Source organism: Falco rusticolus, chromosome 3 (assembly GCF_015220075.1).
Source record: "Falco rusticolus isolate bFalRus1 chromosome 3, bFalRus1.pri, whole genome shotgun sequence".
NCBI lineage: Eukaryota > Metazoa > Chordata > Aves > Falconiformes > Falconidae > Falco > Falco rusticolus.
In genome coordinates this window covers 90,359,237-90,384,205 of record NC_051189.1, presented here as the reverse complement: position 1 = coordinate 90,384,205, position 24,969 = coordinate 90,359,237, and the positions used below count along the sequence as shown (strand labels likewise).

The 24,969-nt window shown below is 41.6% G+C and overlaps 1 protein-coding gene across 1 annotated transcript; it reads right to left on the bottom strand.

Annotated features, from left to right (window-relative positions):
• Nucleotides 1-192: 192 nt before the first annotated feature.
• LOC119144522 lies at nt 193-23,980 on the bottom strand. Its single transcript, XM_037380021.1, has 15 exons — nt 23,850-23,980; nt 21,781-22,004; nt 20,672-20,749; nt 19,005-19,142; nt 16,909-17,026; nt 16,183-16,325; nt 13,458-13,625; nt 12,163-12,563; nt 9,545-9,640; nt 7,813-7,990; nt 6,648-6,785; nt 5,483-5,600; nt 5,100-5,242; nt 2,429-2,596; nt 193-1,529 (listed from the first exon to the last, which is right to left on the bottom strand). Exons 2-15 carry the CDS (start codon nt 21,946-21,948, stop codon nt 1,125-1,127), a joined length of 2,460 nt encoding a protein of 819 aa, XP_037235918.1. The 5' UTR covers nt 21,949-22,004; nt 23,850-23,980; the 3' UTR covers nt 193-1,124.
• Between the last annotated feature and the right edge of the window lie 989 nt (nt 23,981-24,969).

The following is a 24,969-nucleotide window of genomic DNA, read 5'->3' as shown; positions in this document are numbered from 1 at the left end:
CCAACCCCAAAGCCCCTGGTGACCCAAGGGAGCACCTGAGGTTTGCAGTATTCAGAAAACACCACGTTTAACAATCAGTTCCCAAAAAGCTACATAGAAGCTGGTTATACTCTGTCAAGAAATAATTGTTTTCTTCATACTACAGATTTTTTAAAAAATGCGTAATGTATGGCTGTGGAAACAAAAGAGGCCTACAGCACTTAAGAGTTCTTTTATTATTTCAGGAAAAGAAACAGCAAAACAGATCACTCTATTAGGAAAGCTATTTCAGCTATGTCTTAGTTTAACTGTTCCATACCAAAAATGTTTAAGAAACTATGAATAGGAAAAATATATAACAATACAGAAAATTAAAGCTTTGCCATTTGAATACTGCATAGGCACCGTTAAGTTTTTTCATTACATTCTTCGTTAAATGACTAGAATGAGGTGATAGGTAATAAACCCAGGAGTCCTGTGGTGACAAAACAATGATCACCACCCCATGAACACTCTATAAGGACACCTGGTGTAAAGACATAATTTATTCCCATTCCTGCCTAAGGGCTTATTCAGTTATTATCCAAAAAACCACCTGTCTAGTCAGGGTGCTTAGCAACACTTGGAACAGGCTGCCAAAGACTCCTTTCATCTCTAGGGAATGTGTCAAGACATTACATGGAGGCATCTGGAGGACAAAAAAAAGGAAAAAAAAAAAAAAAAAAAGGATGGTGGTGGGAGGAAAAAGGAGGAGGGGAGCTAAAGATGTGCTCCAGCCTCATCAGAAACAAAATTAACTTCCGTTCCTACAAGGTGTCACTGCCTGACAGCCACCAGAAGTGAAGGTGTAATGGGAAGTGCAAGGACAGATGAAGCATTCACTCAGCAAGTGGGAGGTTTCTGCTGTCAGCAAGAACTTAAAGACACCTCTGTGCTCAGGTGCACAGAGGCAGGAGTCGTTTTACATGGCAGTCGCTGTGTATGGCTAAAGTGGCTCTGTTACTCTAACCAAGCCTGAGATGAAGACCACAGAATTAGATTCAGACAGAGGTGAAAGAGACAATTAGTGCAAAAAGAGTAGCCCTGTTCTAAAGGAACAGAAAGTTACTGTGTAATGGTGGCTCTTCTACACAGACACCTCCTTTTTAGGGAGAGCAAAATCTACCGCAGAACAAAATGCTGGAAGTTTTGTTGTGCCGGATGAAGAAGAGGAACGGATGATCAGCAGTGAATTCTGGAACAATCATTGCACAGCGCAATGCTACCACTGCTGCTGTGGCAGCTGCCGCTTCAGTGCCTTCTTCATTGACTTCCACAAAGGCCTTGTGAACCACTTCAGAGAGCGCCAGCTCGTTTCCAGCTGAGATTCCCGAGAAGTCAGCCTTCCCCAAGTCAAATGCGTCAGGCATTCCCATGCTTCTCAGAAGGGGTTTCAGATCATAATCTTCTTCCAGTCTAAATCTGGGTAAAGACACCCTCACCTCCGTACAGTCCATCATTTCAGGATTGATCCAATCTATCAGCTTCTCATACGTAAGTTCTCTTTCCAGCTGAAGAAAACCCCAAAATTAATATAATTAAAATGAGAAGAGATTCAGTTTTACACAGCCAAAAGTCAAGATTACTGTGTTGACACAATGCATAACATGCGTATTTGTTCCAGGGTTTAGAGTGTCTCAAGCCAAAAGTGCAAGCTACACTTTCCACCAATCACTACAGCTCCAGCTGACATCAATCCCATATGCCTTTTAGTAGATACAATAAGGATCAGGGTCCCTTCTGCATAGTTTACTTTGATAAAACATGTTACATTGGGCTTTTTCTTACACACGGGAAGCAAAGGCACAGCTGAACTGATGACAAGGTCCCAAAGAAACTGAACCCAGTTCTTCTGATTCTAAACCAAAAGATCCTCCTTCAGGTTGACCGGCTGATGAAAAAAGTGTGCTCACAATGCTCTCTGCAGTCAGTGTTAGAAAACCTTATTAATAAATCCCTTGTCCAGAGCATGAAACAGCCAAAACTTGCATATCTCCACCACAGAAGAAATCCTACACTTCCCCGTGAGCCTGTTTCCAGGCAGTGGGCCAGAGACAATCTGCCAACTGTTCAGAACAAATCTACAGGACAAGCTAGAGGACTTCCTAAGAGCTCCCCCAAATCCCCCTGACCTATACTATGCCTTCACCATAACCACAGCTAAACTCTGCTCCTGAGGAAGGTCAGGGCTTCTTCCAGAGCTTCTGGCTAAGGGAACGGCACACAGCTTGACCAGCAGTGATACAAGGCAGGCCAACCACTCTGGGGGCAGGGACATGTGGAACATTTCAGCTGGTGCTGAGCACCAATGATGTACAGCTTTGGAACTGAACTGCTAGTCTATGTGCAACATCAAACTTCCTTCCCTGGAAGGATACAGACTGTCTCTGCATTTAGCTCAACAACTTACGCTTTCCAAGCCAGTGGATTCATCCTGGATTGCATCAGGGAGCAGGATGATCATGCTGAGTTCATTACCAACATAAGGGAGCTCAAGGATTTTGGTCTGGAACTCCCCAATATAGGTCATATTAAAGCGATCCTTCTTGAACATCATCTGCACAGGTTTGGTCTCTTTCTAAAAATAAAGAGATGTCAACAGTTAGTACTGAGCTAGTATGCTGGTCTCAAAATAGGAAGCAGGCATCCAATTACTCAGGGCATTTTAGAATTTGACTCAAGAGAACTAAACACACCACAGTGTACAGCCCACCACTGTCTTCTGTAAAGCGAGAGGTAAGGATCTGAGATTTGCTTTTTGATTACTGATGTGGAAGTGTCTGTGTGAGGTTTCCTTTCAGGCAAAGGGGAAAGACATATTTGCTCATTTAAGAACTACTGACAAGCACTGAACAGAGCTGGTAAGAAGCAGGGCCTGTGTTCCTCTCTTTAAATGAACACAAAGTAATTTCAATGTACTTATTTTCATTTTAGTCCATGCAGCTCCAAGTGCTGTAACAAAGAGGAATTAAAATATTTAAAAGTTACCCTAAAAACACTAAGAAAGTGAGAGTTTTAATTTTAAATTTAATTTTCAAATTATTTTGAATTCTTAAAAGTCACATGGATGGTGAAGAGGGGAAAGATTTTTCTTCCCAATTTCATTCTCTGCTATCTCCTTCCATTTTCACATGGAGCATCAGCTACTATTGTTTACATCATTATTTTCCTCCTTTTTAGTTAATTCTCCCTTAACTTCAGGAGATAACCACACAAGTAGGTTTTTGTCTTTAAAGCCCATTAAAACAATGCCCACAGAAAATACAGCAGAAATTAATTTGCCGCAGCAATGACACATAAAAAGGATGGATAAGCAAAGAAAAGTCCACACAGCATGTGTAAATCATCCAGTGAGTCATAAGAAGGGCAAGAGTCACAGAAATAATGTCACAGGATGCTGGAAATGCTCCTGGAATGTTAAAGCAATTCTTTGCTACTGAACAGACTGCAAAATAACTAGCTTAGAACTTCAGGTTACACCTGGGATTTCCAATTGCTCATTTGATCCCACTCACAGACTTCTGCAGCTCATCCGTGGCTAGTCATTAGTGGGATGAAAACACAAACTTAAGTAATTCAGTTTTACAAGGAGAGAGATTCGCAGTTGCTTGCCTATCTGAAAGTGAGTTCCTTGGGTAAGCCAAGAAGGCAGCATTCCCCAACCCTACAGACAACTTTCTCCAATATCTGGATCCCAAAGACTCTTAGATAAAAGAAAAAAAAAAAAGAAAAAAACCCCAACCCACCCCCGCCTCCAAACACTATATTTACAAAGAAAAAGGTAATCTCAGAGCTAGCCTGGGCCTTATTCCAGGAACATTAAGATTTAGGTCGTAAGCTCACCACAGCACAGCATCCAATACAGAAACATCGCTGAATTTGCCTCCCCAGGGGGAGGGAAAGGAAAGAGTCCTACGCAAATCTGTAAGCTTGGGCTTTCTGACATCACCACAGTAAACTGATACCAAACCTTCCCGGCGTGGTAGCACTACAAAATATTCTATCACACGTCAAAAGGCAGATTATTTGTCAGTACTACATGCTGTTGGTGTTGTATCTTAAAAGACGGGCCCCAGGTTTGCATTGGTCCAAGAAAAAGAAAATGGAATAGTCTATCTGGATACTCTGCTAGCTTTTTTCAGTGTTTCAACAGTGAGGGGGCAAGGTGTCAGGAACCAAGTCAGTCCAGTGATTTCTGAAGCGCTGTAGTAGGTAGTACGGGGTGAGCAGTAACATTCCCTATTTGAAAATGGTTACGAGCACTTTCAAGCATACTTGGGATATATTTCACCACTGCGGGACAGACAATTTGAAGTCAGGCATGAGGGCTTCAGTTTTGCATAATGTTTGTTCTAAGCAGGTGAGTTAAGGAAGTCATGTTACCAGTTCTTGTTAATGACATCTGGAAGCATACCCCGAGTTTGAGGTGATCCTGAGGGGCAGCCATGGCCTGCTAGTAGCCAACTCTTCCTCAATAGCACTGATCTACTTCTAAAAGCGAGAAAGTATAGCATGGAGGTCTTCATAGGAGATTTTCCCCTCCTCCCCATTTATTCTGTATCAGTTTAATGGTAGAAATGCAGCCAAAAAAAAGCACATTGACTGAAGAAGACTGAAATTTAGAAGTTTCTGCAGATGTACAAGTGCTCCTTTTCTGCCTGCATTCTAAAGGAAAATTTCTTTTCTTATCCACACCAGTTTTATGCTGAAATAATCCAGTTCACCAACTTCTGTGAAATCGTTTACAACTCTCAAATAGCCTCACAGCTTCATGTGACTGTTCTCTTCTGTTCCATTTTAAATTCTGTAACTATGTAGAGGGTTTACCTCTCTCAAACAAAAGGACAGAATAAAACAAATATGTGTTATTCTGGTTTCTAGTAATTTGATGAAACTTAACAGTTTCTTTTAACAGGAACTAAACAGAGTGTTCATGTTAAAAGGGAGAGGGTATAAGGAATTTCATACAATCTACCCAAGGTAATCTGCTTGAGTGATTATTTTTTTATTCAGAGTTAAATGTATTAATTTCCAAGTACTTCAGAGTAACAGCGTATTGTCAGCATTCTAGCACATCATACCTTGTTAATTTGAAACGGCACTTCTGCTGTTCTCTCTTTGCTGAACTGCTTTTCCCAGTTGCCTTTGAAATAGATGGCATTCACCAACACAAGTTTTGTCAGGGAACTGAGAATCCCCTTTGCCAACAGGTTCTGAATTTTACCTTTATGATAGATAGAAAAAAAACACCTCTATTTTTTAACAGTTTGACATGTGTCTACTTATTATCTAATATGGTATCTACTCTGTAATTAATATGCAATAGGTAAGAGAATTACGTACCAAACAGAGCAAGAGTTCAATGTTTGGGACTTTTGAATTGACAACGTTGTATCTTGAAATAGCTGTTTACCCAAGCCATGGCTGTCATTAAATACAACAGGGCATTTTGCAAAACACTCACCTTCAGTTCTTTCCTCTACCCAGCCATTTATTTGTTTTCTGGAATCTTCCCAAGCATGCATGAAGTCTGTTTGTTCTAGTCCAGCATTGTAGAATTTCTGACTCAGCTCTATAAACGACTAACACAGACATTCAGAACAGCTTTTCAGCAATATATTTTACTCTCATTTAGCCACAGATGATTCTTAAATACACTGAGAAAATCTGCCCGCTTTCCTCCTCCAGCTTCATATACAGCCATTAAAGTCTGACATGTTCCTTTAGGTTTTATACCACCTATTTGAACTAGGAATGGTTCACTGTATGTTATTAAGTCAAAGGGCTTCTTTACTATGCTACAAAGTTCTATGTGACTTAATTGAAAAAGGATGCAGCTAGTTTTGGGTTTGGGTTTTTTTTTGCTTCAGTGAGAGAACATGATTTTGTAAGCTTCTCTCGACATAAACTTCATTGTTAAACCTCTCAGACTAATAGAAAACTTTTAGTTCAGAATTTTTCTTAGGGAGGAAAACCCCCCAACTACTCTCTCATTTAATAGAGTTAGAACTTTATTACACAGATGCAAAGTTTTAGGAGTACAAGCCATGTAATTTTTTTATCTACTAGACAAATGAAACACTAGCATTCTTCATAAAAAGAACCACTGTAAATCACTCCCAGGGAAAAAAGAAAAATAGTCTTACATATTCTTGCTTCTAGCAAAGCATCTAAAGGAACATGTATAACACAATACCTATTACCCTTAGTTAGATATTCTGATAAGGAAAATCTTAAGTCATGTACTTCTCACAGCATGATCTCTGGATGACTTACGTAACAGAGAAAAACTACAAAATACTGCCTCTGCTGAAGAGCAATAACAATTCTTTGTTATCATATTTACATATAATCAAGAGGAAAAAAAAAGATGCATCATGGAACGCTCAAAATTTACACTCCGTGGATTTTATAGTGCTTTGCACCAGCTGTGCATTCAGATCACAGGTTATCTAAAAGGAGCTTCTCCATCCAGTTCAGATACCAGGCTTTGATATAATCTATTACATTGGTAGGTCTCAGCCTAGAAAATCTGGAAAGTAAAACCCAAAGCTTGCCTGTTATCTCCAAAGTAAATAGGTAGGAAGTACCTTATACTAAAAACCACCACAAACTTAATGGTTACTTACTGAGAGAAACTCAAATGTCTTTTCTCCGTAAAGTCGGTTAGCCGTTCTCAGTATATATTTGGTGTCTGGATTGTTAATTTCAGAGAGAAGTGATTGATACTCATTATGAGCATCTTTGGCTTTGTTCAGAGAAAGCACCTGTAGAAAGACAAACATCCTCAGGGGAGTCCATGCCTTCTCTAAACACACATGCTTCAGCACAGCTGTGGGTTTTTAAATGACTCTTGGATTTAAAAACTGTGACTTGAAGCCAAAAGATTTTTCATCACACCTCCAATCTGGAGCTTATCATGCAAGTCACATATGATGCACCCAGCCAGATGATGTACAAATAATAAATTAGAGAGCAGAAGAGTCAGCAGTATTTAGTTTCCTTCACAAGCACCAGAGGATCACAGAGTAGCAGAGGTTGGAAGGGACCTCTGGAGCTCATCTGACAAAGGCCCCCTGCTCAAGCAAAGCCAACTGCAGCTGGCAGCCCCGGATTATATCCAGATGGCTTTTGAGTATCTCCAAGTATGGCAATAATATAATACAGTTTTGGAGAAACTTTTATAGATTTAAATGAAAACAAAATGTGTTTATATCCCTCTTCAACTCTGCCAGAGTCAAACAACATAACAAAACCGACTGATTATTAATTTAATACTGTCAATTGCGTATGTAAAAACTATGCCAAGCTGCATTTGCCACCTGATCAAGTTTTAAAAGCCAAGCTGCAGCTACTATTTTCACATACATACAGGGTGGATTTTTTAATATTTTTTTTTTTTTTAAATGTGCATGGCTAGATTTTCTAAACATGTATAGTCTGATATTAAGCCCAGAGAAGATAGTAGAAGAAAATATTTTCTGTAGCTAGAGATTCATCAAACCTACAAAAAGAATCCCAGGTGCATCTTAATGAAGATCTTTCTGTCCCAAAAACCCTGAACCACAAAAAACCCTACAAAACAAAACACAGGAACCTCTTCATACCAAAGGAAGCTCCCGTACACAAACAATAAAAATATACTGCTTACATATATACGAAAGGAAGATCTCTACTCTCTGAGACCACAATGACAATAATGGTTTAGCATAAGTGCAGGTCACAGACTATAATACAAATGTATTATTCATGTGGCCCTATCGAATTCAATACACTAAATTTGTTTAGACATACCTTTGCTACTTGAGCTTCAGTGTTACCTCTTGAACCCAGCAAAATCATAGACAAAGCAGAAGAAATACTAAAAGGAGAAAAGAACAGATTCTGCCCACTTCTGTTCTCAAACAGCTTTCTTAAGAGATCAAGTGCAAAAGTGGTATTTGCTGCACAGAGGCTATCCATGGTACAGAACCTGGGACATAAAACACAAAACAAGAATGACTCAAATTTATTTGAATACAAACTGGTAAGTAATTTCTGTCTTTTACATTTTCCAGTTTAAACTATGCAGCAAATGTCATAATTAGGTTGGAAAATTATCAACCCAATGAAAAACTGGTTTGGTGGAACAAGTACCTTAAACCCCATATTAAGCACTTAGGTTATTTTAGAAATGTATTGTTTGCTTTTGTATTTCAATCTTATATGTTAAAGAGACAGCAGCTCCCACTGGTGTCATTAAAACTTTCCATAAATAATACTACATCTTTTGAGACTATCAGATACAAGAGTACTTTTGGTTAGGACTTAATAAAACAAGTCTCTTTTGAGTTCACAAGGAAAATTATTTGCTGTTATAGGAAAACCAGAGCACGAAGTTAGGTATCAGAATGGCAGAATTACAAACCCTTACCTTCTTTCAGTCTATATATCTTCAGTATTACCTTCAGTTTACTTATGTGTGTGCACACTGTGTTTTAAACCTAACAGTCCGGCTGGCAGAAGTCAGAAGAATGACTCCACCTACAAGATTAAAAAAAAAGAAAAAAACCCCACACAACCCACCCACAAAACAGTTATTTGGTCAGCATGACAGATGACTAATTTCCTGCTGTAGTACAAAGCAAAAAAATCAAAGTCCATTTCAGTTCCATTTTATTGCCTGCAACACAGAAATAGAATAAAAAAACCTGCTTATAGATAACTTCATGGTACATGAACACTTCAACATGTGTAACGTAGAGTAACATACTCTACGTGCATCAGCTGTGTAGATAACTAACTGAGATTAAACCATGCATGTATAAAAGGAGCAATAAAGACTAGAATGCTAAGGTAATTACAGATAAGTATCACCGTCATAAGATATTAGCCAGCAGTAAAAGTTTCTGTGTTTTGTTCTTTCCTTAAGGTGGTGCCTAGTGTGAATATGTTGCTACAAAATACAAAACCAACCCCAAATTCATACTACTGATTCATTATCTTAAATAAGTGGAAAGGACAGGTTTCTGCATGCCTGATTTCCTACCTAAGGAAATTTCTTGCTAGTAGTTTTGCTATAAACAGTAGGAACTTCTCTGTTTCTCTTCTCCCATAACTGTGGAGGGACAGGGGGACACAAGGGACACATGGGTCAGGGATGGGGCGAAGCACAGGCTTAGATGGAAACAATCCTCCAACTCTGTCTGAAACAAGTACTTTACAGCACAAGTAGGAGGAATAGGAGGCACTTAGCATTTTCAGTTCATGTTGGTTACAGTGAAGACCAGAAATTTCCTATTGTCCTGACAGCTGCAGATTGGTAGCAATGAAGTTTTTTGACCTGGAAGTCAAAATACAGGGGAATAGCGACAGCAGCAAGCAGTTATTATCTAGAAAGGTTTTGAAGGGCTTCCACGACAGGCAAGAATTTACAAACAAAAGGACACAACTCACACTATTTGCCTACCTGAAAATCAGTGCATTTACCCAAACTGAAAGTTGTATTTCACCAGCTGGGACACAAGGCTAGGAATTGTATCTGTACAGTGATTTGTGCTTTCTCTGCAGCTCAGGAATACCAACGTAACTACCGATAACCTTCTCGTCTGAGCAGTTCTGGAGATGACACACAATGACCACACTTTAAGGAACAAAACCCGTATAATTCAGGCACGTATTTATCAGTCAATCGTAAGCTGTTTGCTGCAAAACCCTCAGCTAACCAAAGAGCTCACTGATAGCAACTCAGTCCTCGCTCTAGTCCCCCTGTGGGCTCTGAAGGTCTGTGGGAAGGCACCTGTGTGGAGGTTTCTGGATGCCCTGAGCCTGTGCATTCCTACCCCAATGAATTTGAAGCATATATTCTCAGCAGTAGACACTTACGCCTTAGGACAGTTTATGGACAGAAATGCTGTATCTAGATTAAGTAGCAGTTAAGACATCTCGCCCAGCTACCGGTTTTGCTATGGGTGAAGCCTGGCCAGAGCAGGGTGCAGCTCTCCTCCAGGCTGTGGCCCAGCTGGCACATCCCACCAAGACTATGACATGGATTAGCTGCCGGTAGATGCAGATGCCTCGGGGGAGTCACAAGCCACCTGTTTCAAATACAGCCAGAGGGGGAACTCTGGGTGAGGAACATGAAGGTGGTGTCCACCTCCACAGAGGAAGCTGCGTCTGTGGCACAGGCGCCCGTTTCCCCATCCTCTGAACCAAAGCAAGCTCTGTGAGGGGAAAAGAGCTTCATTTAGCGTTTGGGGAGTTGCAAGTGAGGTTAAAACACCTGCAGGGTAACACCGCCGACCGCTCCAGGTGACGGCTCCTCAGGGGCAGGCGGGACAGGGGGTAACGCGACCCCTGCGCCTCAGCGGGGGCGGGGGGCAGCCCCCAACGTCTGGCGCCGTCCCAGCAAGCCCAGGACCCTCCTCCGCACCGGCCTTGGCACAGTAAAAGACGTTCAAACTCAACGTTTCCGCGGTGCAACTCGTACACATAAAAAGCGTTCCCTTACACACCGCTGCGACGCCAGCTGACGAATAGCAAAAACCACGTCACGGAAGGGGGGGGGGTTGGAATTAAAAAGCCATACAGCCTCTACTTTAAAAACACAGAAGTGCAAGGTTCCCAGAGAAAACGACACCTCCCAGACAACGGAGCCGCCGCACTCACCCTACGGGGCGCCGCGCTAGGCTCCTGCCGGGGCCCTTCGCTCTCCCCGGAAGCATTGCGGGGCTGCGGGAGGGCGGCAGCGGCCCCGCCCCAGCCTCGGCCCCGGCCCCGGGCGGCGGCGGCAGCCCTGCCCGCGGGGGAGCGCCGCGCCCCGCCCCGCAAAATGGCCGCCGCCCAGCGCAGCGGGCAGCCTTCGCGCTCTGCCCCGGCCCTTGGTGTTTCTGCACGCCTCGGCCCGCCGCAGCCGGTGGTTTCCCGCCTCTGCCTCCCTCTCGTGGCGGAGCTGGCAGAGAACACCCTCAGTCCAAGCGAGGTTGTTATTCATATTAATCGTTTTTGAAGCGGGGGTTATTTTGAACAAAGTGAGCTGTTGCTGTAGGCGGAAACCGTATGGACTTGGCCCTCCTCGCATAACTGAGGGTCTGAGTGAGGCAAATAGCCCTTACAGAGTAAGTGTTTTCTTTTTTTAAAAAAGGGAATCTGGAGTAGCATGTGAAGCTAATTTGAGGTTAACTGGAGATGAAGGGAGTTGGGATGTGGAAGCAAGGCAAGGGGATGGCACGGGCGGTGGGTGTTGTTACAGTTGAATTTGAAATAACTAGAGTCCTAAATAAATTGACTAAGTATTTATTAAGACAGGAAAGCAAAAACAGTGCGCTGGGCGGCTGGGGAGTCGCAGCTCCATCCAGGCTCGCAAATTCCAACAAGTAACACAGCCCTTTTATTCTCAACTTCAAGGCCGGTTTAAGCAAATGGTTATGCTCTCAGCCCTGTAGCAAGAAGCTGTATATTACAAAACTAAACTTTTTACACTAAAGTCTAGACGAAGACAAAGGCTGTCATAGTAACATGAGATTATGGTTTAGCATTGGCCTTGAGAAGGTACATCTCCAACCTCATGGTTAACAGTTAACTCTTTTCTCGCCAGACAAAACGTTCTCAAATCTGTCGCAGCTAGATCATTCCTATTGTTAAAACCCCCTTTGAGCAGCAAATTACCCTTAGTTACTTATTACAGGTGTGGAGGGGCTGCCTCCAGCTGTAAGGCAAGGGCCTCCTCGGGGCCGCGGTTGGCGTTACGTGCTGAGGCCACATCTGGGTCAGGGGCTCTGGTCACGGAGGTGGGGGAGGGACTGTGTTAGCACGCATTTGTACACGCTGCCGTGGGGGGAAGGGGTAGAAATGCAGTAGGTAATAGCGGTTAGGACAGAGCTACCCTTGATGGCCATCATGGTCTGCATGACAACCAGGATTGCTCAGTGGATGCAAGGCACTGTGCACTCCCATGGCACGGCTGTGGTTGTCCCTTCAGGGTAGAAGGGAGGCAAGGAGGAGCTGTGCCTTGGGCTGTCAGGCGTGTGGTCTGATGGAGAAAGGGTTAAGGTCCTGCTCCCTGCGCCCCCCCCCCAGCTGCAGTAGGAGTTTCCGGTTTTGGTGTCTGCCTCAGTGCTGGCAAGCGAGCATCTCCTATTCTGCAGGGCGAGGAGTTACACTGACTAGGGTGAGCAGAGTCTGCCAAAGAAGAGGATGGTTTGTGATTTGTTGTGTTTGATGAAGAAGAGAAAAGGGTGGTCAGCTTTAAAAGTCATTGTTGGTGCTTTTGATCTCAGCACCAGGGAACCTGTGGCAGCTGCTGCCTCAGTACCTTCTTCATTGACCTCCATAAAAGCTTTGTGAATAACTTTTGAGATGAAAAAATCCTTTTTAACTGACATCCCTGTGAAATCAGCCTGAACTGGGTCAAAAGCGTTTCGTACCCCCATGCTGCTCAAGGTGGATTTAAGGTCGTAATTCTCTTCTAGGTTCAACTTGGGCAGATAGAGATCCACTTCAGCTTTCATCATATTGGCTGATTTGGTCCATTCAGACAATTTCTCATAGGTCAGCTCTCTTTCCACCTGAAATGAGTTGAGGAAGAAAATGGTTAGAATGCAAAGGACAGAGACAAAAAATGTGTACGTACCAGTGTCTTAACACTCATCAAGAACATGTAAAACAAAGCCCAGCTACCAGCGATGGGTACAGCTGGAACATGTGCCATACTCATAGGGCATGATCCTGCAAAGTGCTGAGTGGGTTACACTCTTGTTTATTTTCTTAAGGGTGGTAAGGTATAGGCCTGAAGTAGTTCATCTTTTTTTTTTTTTTTTTTTTTTTGTGGTATGAAGAATATTGCTTTTTTGCAATATGTGACTCATAATGATATTAATAGGCGTTAGCTATGTGTGTATATGGCTAACTTTTCTCTTAGTAGTGTTAAATAAGTGGAATGCATGAGAGCTCAGGTACAAATAAAAAGGTGCTTGCCCTGATCTGTTTCGAGTCAGAGACTGATACTGGCATGGTCATGTTGATACCTTCTGGGTCAGGGTAGTCAGCACTTAGTTTGAGAAACCACACCACAAAATATCAGGTGCAAATCCAGACTGCAAATGACAAAAATGAATGAACACAGTTCTCAGGAGAAGATAACTGTAAGGCACGGTGGTTCAGATTTGATCCTTGCTTTTTTTGTTGTTCTGTTCTGTCAATAGAAAGGACACAAAATAGGCTAAGACAGTTGTGTGGATGTAGTTTTTAGATGTATCCCTAAGTAAAATACTGTGTTTTCAATATTATGAGATGCCCTGAATCCTAAGCTGAGAAATCATGGTGTTACAGTTTATGAAACGAAGTATGCACACATCAGAACCTATGCTACCCTGATTTTGAAGCTTGTTCTTCCGCACTCTTTTAATCTGTTTCTGTTACTGTCTTATAGTGTATGTGATGCAACAGTAGGTCAGTTTTACCAGCTCCAGACCAGTAGTGTTATCATTGATGTCATCTGGTAGGAGAACAAACATGCTGAGTTCATTTTCCACATACGGCAACTCAATGATTTTGAATTTCATGGTGGTTTCACGGAGTATCAAAAATTTATCTCTCAGAAACATCATCTGTACTGGTTTAGTCCTGGTCTGTGAAAAAAATCAGACATAAAGTATAGTGTTACTTCATTCCTTAAAATGGTTGATAAAGTTTATTTGCTTCATTGAACTGAAAGCAAAAATTTGTAAACAAGTACAAGATTCTGCGGTATTTGGACACTGAGTACCCTTTCCTTTGGATAGTATCATATATACCTCCTTTTCAAAGTCACTGGGATCTTTAAAAAGAATAGATACATATGCTATCTACTTGCTAACTGAATCATATATATTTCTTATTTTAAATTAAAGGAGTTAGTTCTGATAAGTGAGTAACTACTGCGTTTCATGTTTTCTCCCAAAGGTTCAATTTTTGGAGTAAGGGCTTTGATGGGGGGAGGCAGGAAATGTTGACTTTCTTCCCCCATCAACTCTTTTGCCTGCTTTATCCTTCCGGGTAATACCGATTGTCTCACTCTTCCTCTGAACCATATTTTTTTCTGTGACCTTTGCTGGCTTGTCCTCTTCCCCAAACCATAGAGGACCAGACTACAAAATGGAATTGGATTACCCAATAGTCTTCTGAACTCCTGTGCTGTATTATGTCCCCAGAGCTTTTACTAATATATCCACTCTTTCCTTTACATTGTTATATTTGAGCGCAAAAATTTGATTGTGGGATTTGCTGTCAGGTATCCTATGAACTAAACCCTCTGTGTGCACCAATGTCTTGGATTTGCATGGCAAGCTTTTGGTAGCAGGGAGCTGTAGGGGTGAGTTCTTAGAGGAGACACCAGAAGCTGCCTCCATGTCAGGCAGAGCCAGTTCCAGCCATCTCTGGGACAGACTTGCTACTGGACAAACCTGAGATAATCAGTGATGTTGGTTGTGCCCCTGTGATAAAATATTTGAGAAAACATAAAAACGGCTGCGCAACAGCAGCTGGGAGAGAGGAGTCAGAAAATGTAAGAGAAATACCTCTGCAGACACCAAAGTCAGTGCAGAAGGCGGTGGAGGCAGTGCTCCAGGTGCCAAGGCAGAGATTCCCCTGCAGCCCATGGTGAAGACCATGGTGGTGCAGGTATCCACCCTGCAGCTCACAGAGGACCTTGTGCTGGAACAGGTGGATGTGCCCTGAAGGAAGCTGCAGCCCATGGATAGCCCATGCTGGAGCAGGCTCCTGGCAGAGCCTGTGATCCTGTGTGGAGGAGCACACTCAGAAGAAGGTTTTCTGGCAGGACCTGTGACCCCATGGGGACCCACACTGGAGCAGTCCGTTCCTGAAGGGCTACACCCCATGGAAAGGACACGTGCTGGAACAGTTCGTGAAGAACTGCTGCCCATGGGAAGGACCCATGTTGGATGGGAAGGACTGTATTCCATGGGTGGAACTCTGCACTTGAGCAGGGGAAAAGTGTGAGGAGGAAGGAGTGACAGAGACAACGTGTGATGAACTGACTGCAACCCCCATTCCCCATCCACCTGCACTGCTCTGGGGAACAGGTAGAAGAGTTGGGAGTGAAGCTGAACCTGGGAAGCAGGGAGGGGTGGGGGTAAGGTGTTTTATATTTGATGTTCTTTCTTATTAACTTACTCTGATTAGTTGGCAATAAGTTAAATTAATTTTCCTAAGTCTGTTTTGCCCATGACAGTAATTGGTAAATGATCTCCCTGTCCTTATCTTGACCCATGAGCTTTTCATCATATTTTTCCCCCTGTCCTGTTGAGGAGGGCAAGTGATAGAGCAGCTTGGTGTGCACCTGGCAGCCAGCCAGGGTCAACCCACCACAACCATGTAACCATGACGGATCCTAAACCCGCCTGTTTAAGGCGTAGTAGGTTTCGGATACAGTCACATTGATGACACAATCGCTTCACACTGCCTGGCATACAAAAGGTGTTTGCACTTGTAATCTATGTCAAACAAGATACATGCTTCCACTGACAAATATTTTTGCTTGTCTTTGGCACAGCCCAAAAATACGCATGCAGTCAGCTACTGTGAGGCATCAGTGCGTGATCCTTTAAATACTCAATAATATGCCCTCGGTGCATACTGAATACGTCACCTTCACACACTCAGCAAAAATGACAAACCCCTATGAAAATTCCCTCTGAAGTTTCATGCAACACCCAGGGTGCATGAAGAAAGACCAGCTGGTTAAGTTTCCTTGGACTCACAGTATAGACTGTCTCAAAAGCAGAAAAGAGCTGCGGGTGTGTAAGCATTGCTCTCAAAAGCAATGCAGTCCTGTTTGAAAATTGGACCTTGGTGCTTATGGACATTTCCTCTTGTCCTTAAGCTACTTAACCACAGTGTTTTCAACTGGTTTGATACTGAAGAGCTATTAATTAAAAATCGTATTCTCATTAACATTTATAAATAAGATAATGCTGACTTGTTTTCACAGTTGCTGTTCTCACGGAGTTTATACGATGTGCCCAGCTATGAGAACTGTTTCCATGGCATATGAAATGCTGGTCAGCTGCTGTTGGGTAGCGGCTTTATTTTAGAGGTTTATGGGTTGCAGCTTTATTTAGAGGTGTTTTGCTCTTCAGTAACAGACATATTGACATAGGACAATAGACATATAGACAAGGAATTTACCTTGCTCAGTCTGAAGGGCATCTCAGAAGTATTTTTCTCCAGAAATTTCTTTTCCCAGTTTCCTCTGAAATAAATGGCATTTACTAAGACCAACACAGTGCGAGAGTTGAGAGATCCTGCAGGCAGCAGATCCTGTATTTTCCCTTCAAAATCAGACAAATAGGACTGTTACTCCAGCGTGACTGTGTAACTTGCCAATTTTAGTTGTGCCTTGTTTGTGCCTACCTGTCTAGCAAAAATGTTGGCTTTGGGGATGTTTTTTTACTGTACATTTTTCATGGTGTACATGTGGTAAAACTGGATTTTGAAGTACCTCTAAATCTTTTTTTAAAAATTTATTTATTGCAATTTCATTAGTAAATGGCATTGGAAAGTGGATAAAGTGGAATAGCTTGTATGTTCTGTGGAGCTGGTTGCAAACAGCTGAAGAATGCAGAAGTAAACCCCTCAGTAATCAGCGTGGAGCCACTCAGTATCTACCTGTGCCTCCCTTTGAACAGAAATGATTCAGAAGAGGCTATGGCATGAAGAATCCAGGGAAGGACCTCGTAAGGAGCATCAGCTGGGTTTGCAGAGAGGCATTCTTCAAGCTATTTAACTGCACTTTGCTCATCACCTCCCCTGAGTTTCCATCTTTCATAGAACCTTGGCTGCAAGAGCAATAAATATGGAAATACAAATGATTTGAGAGTGACACAAGAAAAAGGCCATCAGAGTAGTACTTACTCTCAGTTTCATTTTCAACCCACAGATTGATCTGTGCTCTGGCTTGTTCTGCAGCTGTCTTAAAGTTTACAGCTTGTGGCTTTGCATTGTAATAGCTTGTAATGAGCTGTAAGAATTTCTGAAAGATAAAATGGGAAAATGTACGCTTACTTCATTAAAATTGAGTTATAAAAATGTTACAAATAATCACTTCAACAGATTATACCATCTGCTAATACATAACTGAAGAAAATATAATTTGTTTTAAATGGGATAACCCTGAAAATAATGTCTGAGACATGCTATACTAATATTAAGTAAGGACTGATCAAACTTCAGCCTCAAGGAAGCTGATGCTTCAAATTTGTGTGTTTGAAATCCAAGGTGCAAATTTGTAATTTGAAATATCCATAAAACAATCTTCATAATTTTTAACAGTTTCTCAAAATGACATTTTTATATAATTTAAATACTTTTTTCCTGCTTTATGATGTAGAGTTCAGTACAAAAGGGAAGAACAGTCTCATATAAAGTTGAAACAAGGCTCTTTTGTTGCAGAGGTGAGAAACCTGACGAGAGTTTGTGAGGACAGTGGAGGATCAGGTATAAAGGGAATGTTCTGGTAGAATAAGGTAATGGCAGAAAAGCAAAATTAACATTTGCATTGCTGTTGCTGTGAAACAGTTCATGGAGATTCCCAGCAGGAAATTCTCTAGGTTCTCTGTAAAGCATATGTGCGTGACATTATGGAGAAGATGAACAACGAACATGCAGAACAAATTACTAATTACTCAGGAGACCAAACAAGCTCCAAGATCAAAGAACAGTAACATCATTTAGAATCACCTTCCAAGACACTGGAAAATGATTTATACAACGTCAGTTCTTGAAAAGATTTCCAAGATACAGGTAATTACAAACTCATGAGTCTGTACGGGGCAAATGAATAGATTAGGTGAAGTGGGCGTATGGATGAGCATGATGTATTGGAGGAGTGTCAACAGCATTTTGTAATGGGAAGTCTTGAATCACAAGTTTGTTGGAGTTTTTTGGAGGTGTCAGGAAGCATATGGCTAACAAGGCTGAGCCATTACAGTCTATTTGGATTACCAAAAAGCATTTCATAAGGCTTCCCACCAAAGGCTGAGCATCCATGGGACTACACAAATATGTCTGGTTTGTTTAAAACACTGGAAACCAAGAGTAGGAGGAAATAGTGTTCATGTTCATGGTGAAGGGTTATTACTACTAGAGTACCACAAGGGTATGTGCTGGGATCTGTGCTAAAGTATTTATTCTATAAAACCAAGATTTACATGTTTACATTAAAATATAAATATTAAAATATTTATACATGATCCAGTGAAGTGTAAGGTATAGAAAGTGCTTATTACTGTTTAGGAATGAGGTATTGAAGCTATAATGGACAGCTGCATGAAAAATTATCTGCCCAATAGCAGCCAAAAAGGTGAATACAAATTGAAGAGTTACAAAGAAAGGAGTAGGGAACAAAAGAGAAAGTATTAGAATGGCGCGGTATGAGCCATGGTGTGCCTGTGGTCTGAGTTCTCTATGCAGCTCTGGCCTCCCCAGTCTCAGAAATGCTGGAAGATGAAAGATACAGAGACAGGGGACAAGGATGATCAGAGATATGGAGAAGTGGCCTTTAGAGGAAAAACCAACCAATAACGATGCCAACAGGCAGCAGGCTCAAAAGGCACAGGCACTTCCTACAGTGTATAGTTCAGCTGTGGAACTCCTGGTGCTAAGGGTTGCAGTAGATTCAAAAGGCAAAGAATGTGAAAGAACAGCTCATCAAGGTCTATTAAGTACACACGCCCTCTGGTTCAGGAAGTCCCTGAGCTGCAGATCACTTGGTGACCACAGCAGATTCTGGAGAAGCACCACTACACAGCATGCCCTGTCCTCGTGCACTTCCTAAACTGTTGCCCACTGTTGGAGACCAAGGGACTTCTTGCCTGTCCAAGGCTAGCTTCGTATGGCTGTCCTCATGTTCTGACTGAAACCACAGTGCTATCATTTGGAATTTTTTTATCATCTCTATTGATAATCCCTCTTAATGTCAAAATATTCTCAAATACAGATGTTCAACTCACAGGCAGTAACGGGTAGGTCTTTTCCTCATACAGTCGGTTGGCACTCTTCAGCGTGTAGGTGTTTCTGGGCTTGTTGATGGCAGACAGGAGCCCTTTGAAGCCAGAGTGGATGTTTTCAGCTTGCTTACGCTCAGGATCCTTGGAAAGAAACACTAATTAGCATGGAATATTTTTTTTCTGGCTGAAGTCTTGTACCTGCTGTGGTTATTTAAAATGTCCAGGTTGTTTTAATTAACAAGGAGTTTCAGGGGATGGAGATCTTTTTTCAGTATGTTGCATATTTGCAGCACTATGTATAACCAGACAAATTGTTTTCTGTCTGTAGGGCAATGATCTGTTTCTGCAGTGCTGTGTAGGCCTTTGGGCATCAGCTGATAGTGCACCCAGGAAGTTGAATCTCCTCATTTCAGTCATGGTCAGGACTAATTTTCACTTTCACAAGCAGCTTTTGAGGAGTTGCTTTGTTCTGACAGACACTAATGTCAGGGCACGGACTTAGCAACTGTTCAAATTTTCTCTGTTTCACACGGATTTTGCTGTTGCTGTTTGGATTTTGGAGGGAGCGTGTCAGTGTTGATGGTTTTAGGGAGCATGAGCTTGCTTGCCAGTTGTTTCCAGCTGTTGCTTTGCTAACAGAGGAATAAGCTGCTACCTGTGAGCTGCTCCCCGCCATCCACCACCTCTGTGGTATATACTGGGCCTTGCATGTGAGACACTGAGAGTCTGTGCCACTGACTCATGATGACTTGTCATAAGGTTGGTCAGGTGGCATTCCTTGCTCTGGTCTTCCCACCTAGGAAAGAATTTGGTAGCCAGAGGACGCAGGATAGCAGAAGCTGCGTTTTGCAATGGGATGGGAACAGACTGAAGAGATAATAGAGGGAAATACCTGAAGGACCAGATTAGGCAGACTTTGCTACTACTCAGAAAGTCAGTGAGTTTCTAAAATGAGTGTGGATGTCATGATTCATCCCCCACCATCTAGGGAGAAGGGAGAGAATGATATAACCCCCTTCCCCTTTTTATTTCCAATTTGTCTAATCTAGTTTCTTTGAGCGTTCTTTTAGTTTCTGTGCTAAAGAAATGTGGTTTGTTTGAGTTTACAAGCGTTTTGGTGCTTAGGGAGTTCATTTGATGAAAAAGATCTGGGCAGTTCCTCTTGGTGGCAAGTCTCTGAAGAGCTGATGAACAAGGGTGAATCAGCATGTGCTAGCTTAAAGGGGAGTTTCATTTGCCTGATGTGTCCATGCATGAGAAAGGTGGAAGGGAGTTTATTAGGTAGCATTGGAGTCAGGTGTGCATGAAGTAGTTGTTTTTCACTAAAAAAAACCACCACCCCTGAAGCGATAGGATCATCCTAAGCATATTAGGACAATTGACTTGTTGATATTTCCACAGACCAGCTAAAACCAAGAAAGACAGTATTGGGGCCAATCAAAATGCTGTTTAGTGTCTCAGTTCCGCTTTTGAAGGCCTAAGTTCATGAGCTTTACAGTAACATTACCTGCTTTTTCACTTTTTCTCTTTCTGTGTATAGTTCTTACTGAAGTGAGAGAGTAGATAGAGCCTGAAGACAAGCAGATGTTAGACGGCTAAAGCAGTAGCTGTGTTGAACTATCCCATTCTCAGAGATTTTTTTTCTCTGAGCTTTTTGTTGTAATAAATACCATCTTTCTCTTCCTTGGTCTTCCCAGAGAAGGTCTTGCCTCAGATGAACCTTCTGCAGTCAGGTTAAAATGAAGAACCTGTGATGATGATAAATATTCGTAAAGGCAGCTTGGTTTTTGAAGATAAATGTGCCCAAGGGTTATGTGTGTTAGTCTTCTACAGTAATTCACCAGTCATGCCCAATGTTAGTCTATTAAAGTTATTGAGGACAAGTCCTTACTCTCGATTTAGTCTCTATAGCTGTATCATTACTATATAGATTTTAGTCACATTTACTGCTTAATAATAGATCAATAGTATGGCTCAAACAATTTATTTAGATAAATGGCCAGTTCATGCTTAGCTGCACAGATTTCATTTGCAGATCATGACCAAGCTTAACAAAGAGCATAGTGTACTTCAGGGTCTTACTACTGGGACACAAATGGTGTAAAACTGCATTTAATGTGTTTAAGTGTGTATTAGCTAAGAGTACAAAGATCAAAAAATTCTGAAAAAGTGGGCTTAAGTGAAATCATATTCAAGCACTGGTATGTCTCCATTATTTGTGGGGAGATTACCTTATTTATGGACCAACTGTGTCACAAGCAAAGATACTTGTACTGCTCCTGTGCAGCCAGAGGTGTTCACAAGACCTTACTAACTTCAGGATGCAGGATGAGAAGGCAGATAACACTGTTTCCAGAACAGCTGGGCTCTAGAATCAGTGATGTTATCTCCAGCTTTCCTTTTTCTAGCATATCTTAGCTCCATATTAATTTTTTTAATTAGAGTTGTCTCTTCATTACTACTGGGGCACTAACTATATCAGGTGAGTTATTCTGTTCAAAGGGCAATTAAAATGGAAGGTAGAGTTCCAAGCAAGACCAGCAGTAGTCTCTGTCAGTAACTTCCCTGTGGCAGAGCACTTGCAATGATCTGGGAACTGTAAATGTAAGCTAGATGTAGGGAGTGCAGAACAGGGAGATCTTGGAAATAGAGTGGAAGAACAGTGACCTGCAGCACTGTTCTCCCATGTTGTTCCTTTCTGTTCCCTATAGGCAGAAGAATAATGTCAATTATGTGGGATCCACCTGTAAGGTGACATTCTGCTAACTTCAGAGCTTACCTCAGCCATCTGGGTTGCAGTGTCACCTTTTGCACCTAGGTAGACCATGGCGAGAGCAGTTGCAATACTCCAAGGAGAAAAGAAAATGTTTTGTCCTTTGGAAGTTTCATTTAGCTTTCTGTAAAGGTCCAAAGTGAAGCTGTTGGTTGACACTGAGAGAGATTCCATTGATACAGCCTGAGACAAATGAGTGTCAGAGAGACGTGATGACTACTTCTTCACTTCTAAAAAATAAAAAGCTACTAGTGGGAAATTGCCTGCACCCTCTCCAATACAGTATGAGGGTGTCCCTGTAATAGGTAAGATATTGCACAGAGACCAAGTACAGTCAGCTAATATGTCTCTTTTAAAGACCTGCATTATTTCTCCCTTCCATTACTTCTCAATGTCTTCAGTTTTGTTTTTTTTTATTCTTCATCAGATGAGCACAATTTTAGCTAGAAATGTTTTCAAAACCCAAACTTGTTTCAAAAATCATTTGCTTAAGTTTTATAGAATTATTCTTTGATTCTGAGGGAGTGAAACTGAATCATTGCTCACTGTGCTGCTTCAAGCTTTTTTCTATTACTTTAAACTTCCTGCATTGATATTTTCTGCTGAAAAAAGCACAGTGAATTCATGCAATTTACTATATGTATCCTGAATGCTACTAGAGATCTGTAGAGTTTTGTATGTTCTTGATGTAGATAAACCCACATTTGGAAGTTATAGCTGGATTTGTTAATTACTGTTTTTCAGGTAAACTCTTCTATCTTACATACAACCCCAAATAGTTCCCGTTTGAAACAACAAGAAATTTTCTCTGTTTTTCCAGTGGCTTATCAGAACCTGCAGATTTTCTGTCTTTGTTCTGCTTCTTTTTATAAGTATATTTTTTACAGGACAAACCCAAAGCAAACAAAAAAACCAACACCAGGACAAAACTGATTTTCCATATGTAGATCCAGAACAAACCTGTGCTTCTTATTAGCCTATTTTAGATCAATCTAATACTGTTGACAACTATTAGGATAAATTGAGAAATTTCCATTGTCTTCACCAGCATAAGGACTACTAAAATGTGCTAAAGTCAGTGTAAGATGGCATCAGGCGAAACGTTAAGCATTAGTACAGCAGCAACTGGATATTTAAATCTACCTTCACTGACATTTTACATGCTTAAATCAAAACCTACCGTCCTCAAAGCCAGCTGCCATGCAGTGTTAAAGATGCTAGGAATCTCTGGGATCCTCACGTTTTGATTTCAAAGCTTCTCAGGGCTCCACAACTGCTTTGAAGCATTCTCGGGAGTGCTTCAGAGGTGAATGCCCTGCAGCCTGGCTCATACCTAAGCATTTTTAGGACCTTCAAATCAGATAGGTCTTACTGTTGTGCCTGGAGATGCTGATACTCCCAGAGCGTATCTAGGGAACAGAGCTGAGGTATGTATACATATTTGCCTGAAGAATTTCAAACTGACATCTCCATCTCCTCCCATACTCCATACTCCCAAAGAGTACCTGAACTGAATCTGCATGGAGTAATCAAACTTTTCTCAGACTTGAAAGAACATGTGTGTTTCTGTGAGGTTCTCTGGTCTACTAGCCACTTCAGTAATCTGGGAAAGGAACAGTTTGGATGCCCAATCCAGTATTATTTGATATTAATAAAGTAAAGGCTTGAACCAGTACACGTAATGCTGAGCATCCAAAACACCATGCTACAGACTCATGCTCTCTTGTGTGTTCAATTCCAGGATCAGTAGGAGGCTGTTCTGCCCTGCAGCCTGTGTTCAGTCATCTAATCCTAAATTGACTGGTAGCCTGATTAAGGCTCTCTTCCTTAAGTAAGGAAAGTTTATGCCCTCCCAGGCTATGTTGTTTTTGCCCAACCTGGGCTTGTGTTCTGACCACTGCACCTTGGCGCAGGGCTTTCCTAAGGGCTACACTTTGTACTAAAAAATGAGCACTCCCTTCCCTGTGTGGCTTTTACACCACCATCATTTAACCATTCAGTTCCAAAGAATTTAACCTCAATTTTTAAGACTGCCGAAGTAAAGCTAGTTATTTTGATATGAATATTTACACTACCTGAAATCCTGAGGGAGAGAAGAATTAAGATCTGTCTTCATTCAGGTTGTGTGATGATCTGTGAGGCAATGAATACATTTGGAAATGTAGAAGTGTTTGCACCTCCCTCTTCTGTTCCACATCCTCTTCTTGTATTATTGTGCATGTTCCTTCATTTATTCCTACTTCTATCACCTGCTTTCAGTACATAGAGAGAGCGAGACTTCCTCAATTCAAGGCCACTGTTAGTGAGTATATGTTCTGAAATGTGAAGGCCAGTACGCCTTTCTCCCACAGGTACCCTCTACAACCTTGGGATTCATCCTCCAAAAATGTAGGAATTGCAGAAAATAATTCAACCACATTGTGTTGGCAAGGGACATGCTGAAATAATTTTACAGCTTGCTTTTCTTTTTACTCTATGAACTGGGGAAATGAATAGAAACTAATCTCAAAGATATGCCTAAAAGGCAATATTGAAATAGGCTGTTAGTCTCATTCATCCTGCGGTTAAATTTGAGAGGGGAAGGATTTCAAAACATGTTGCCCTCAGGTCACATAAAGCCCTTATTTTGTGATATTTTACATTTTTGCTCTTCTGTTTCAGAAAGCATATCACAAAAGAAGCTCAGTAGGTATTTACACAGTGACCTAAAATAAGTGAAGAAATAAGAGTGAACACAGGGCTCATTTGAACTGGTGGATTTTTTTTAAGGGACCGCTGCTCCTAGCAGAGGAGGTGAAGGCGCTTTAGATACCTACAGGCTGTACACTGTACCAAGCTTACTATTCCTCTGTGATGGGTTGAGGGAGTTTGGATCATCCACCAAAAGCTGAAAAACTGCTTGGAAGCTCTGCCTATAATGATTTCTTTTATTGAAACTGTTCTTTTGTATGGCAGTAGAGACCCAAAAGAACAGAATGTGTAGAATTGGATATCAGCACAGGTGTAATGCAAAAGAATTGTGTGTACACAAATGTTTTGCTTTTAACCAGTGTAATTAGCCATTCTGCTGTTATCTGTGTGATTAGATTAAGCTTCGTTGACAAATTTCCTTTGTGATCATTTTATGTCTTTCTGCTACATTTGTGGTTAGGAGTGGCCTCTGCCTATTAGACACACGCAGAATAAACCCAGTTA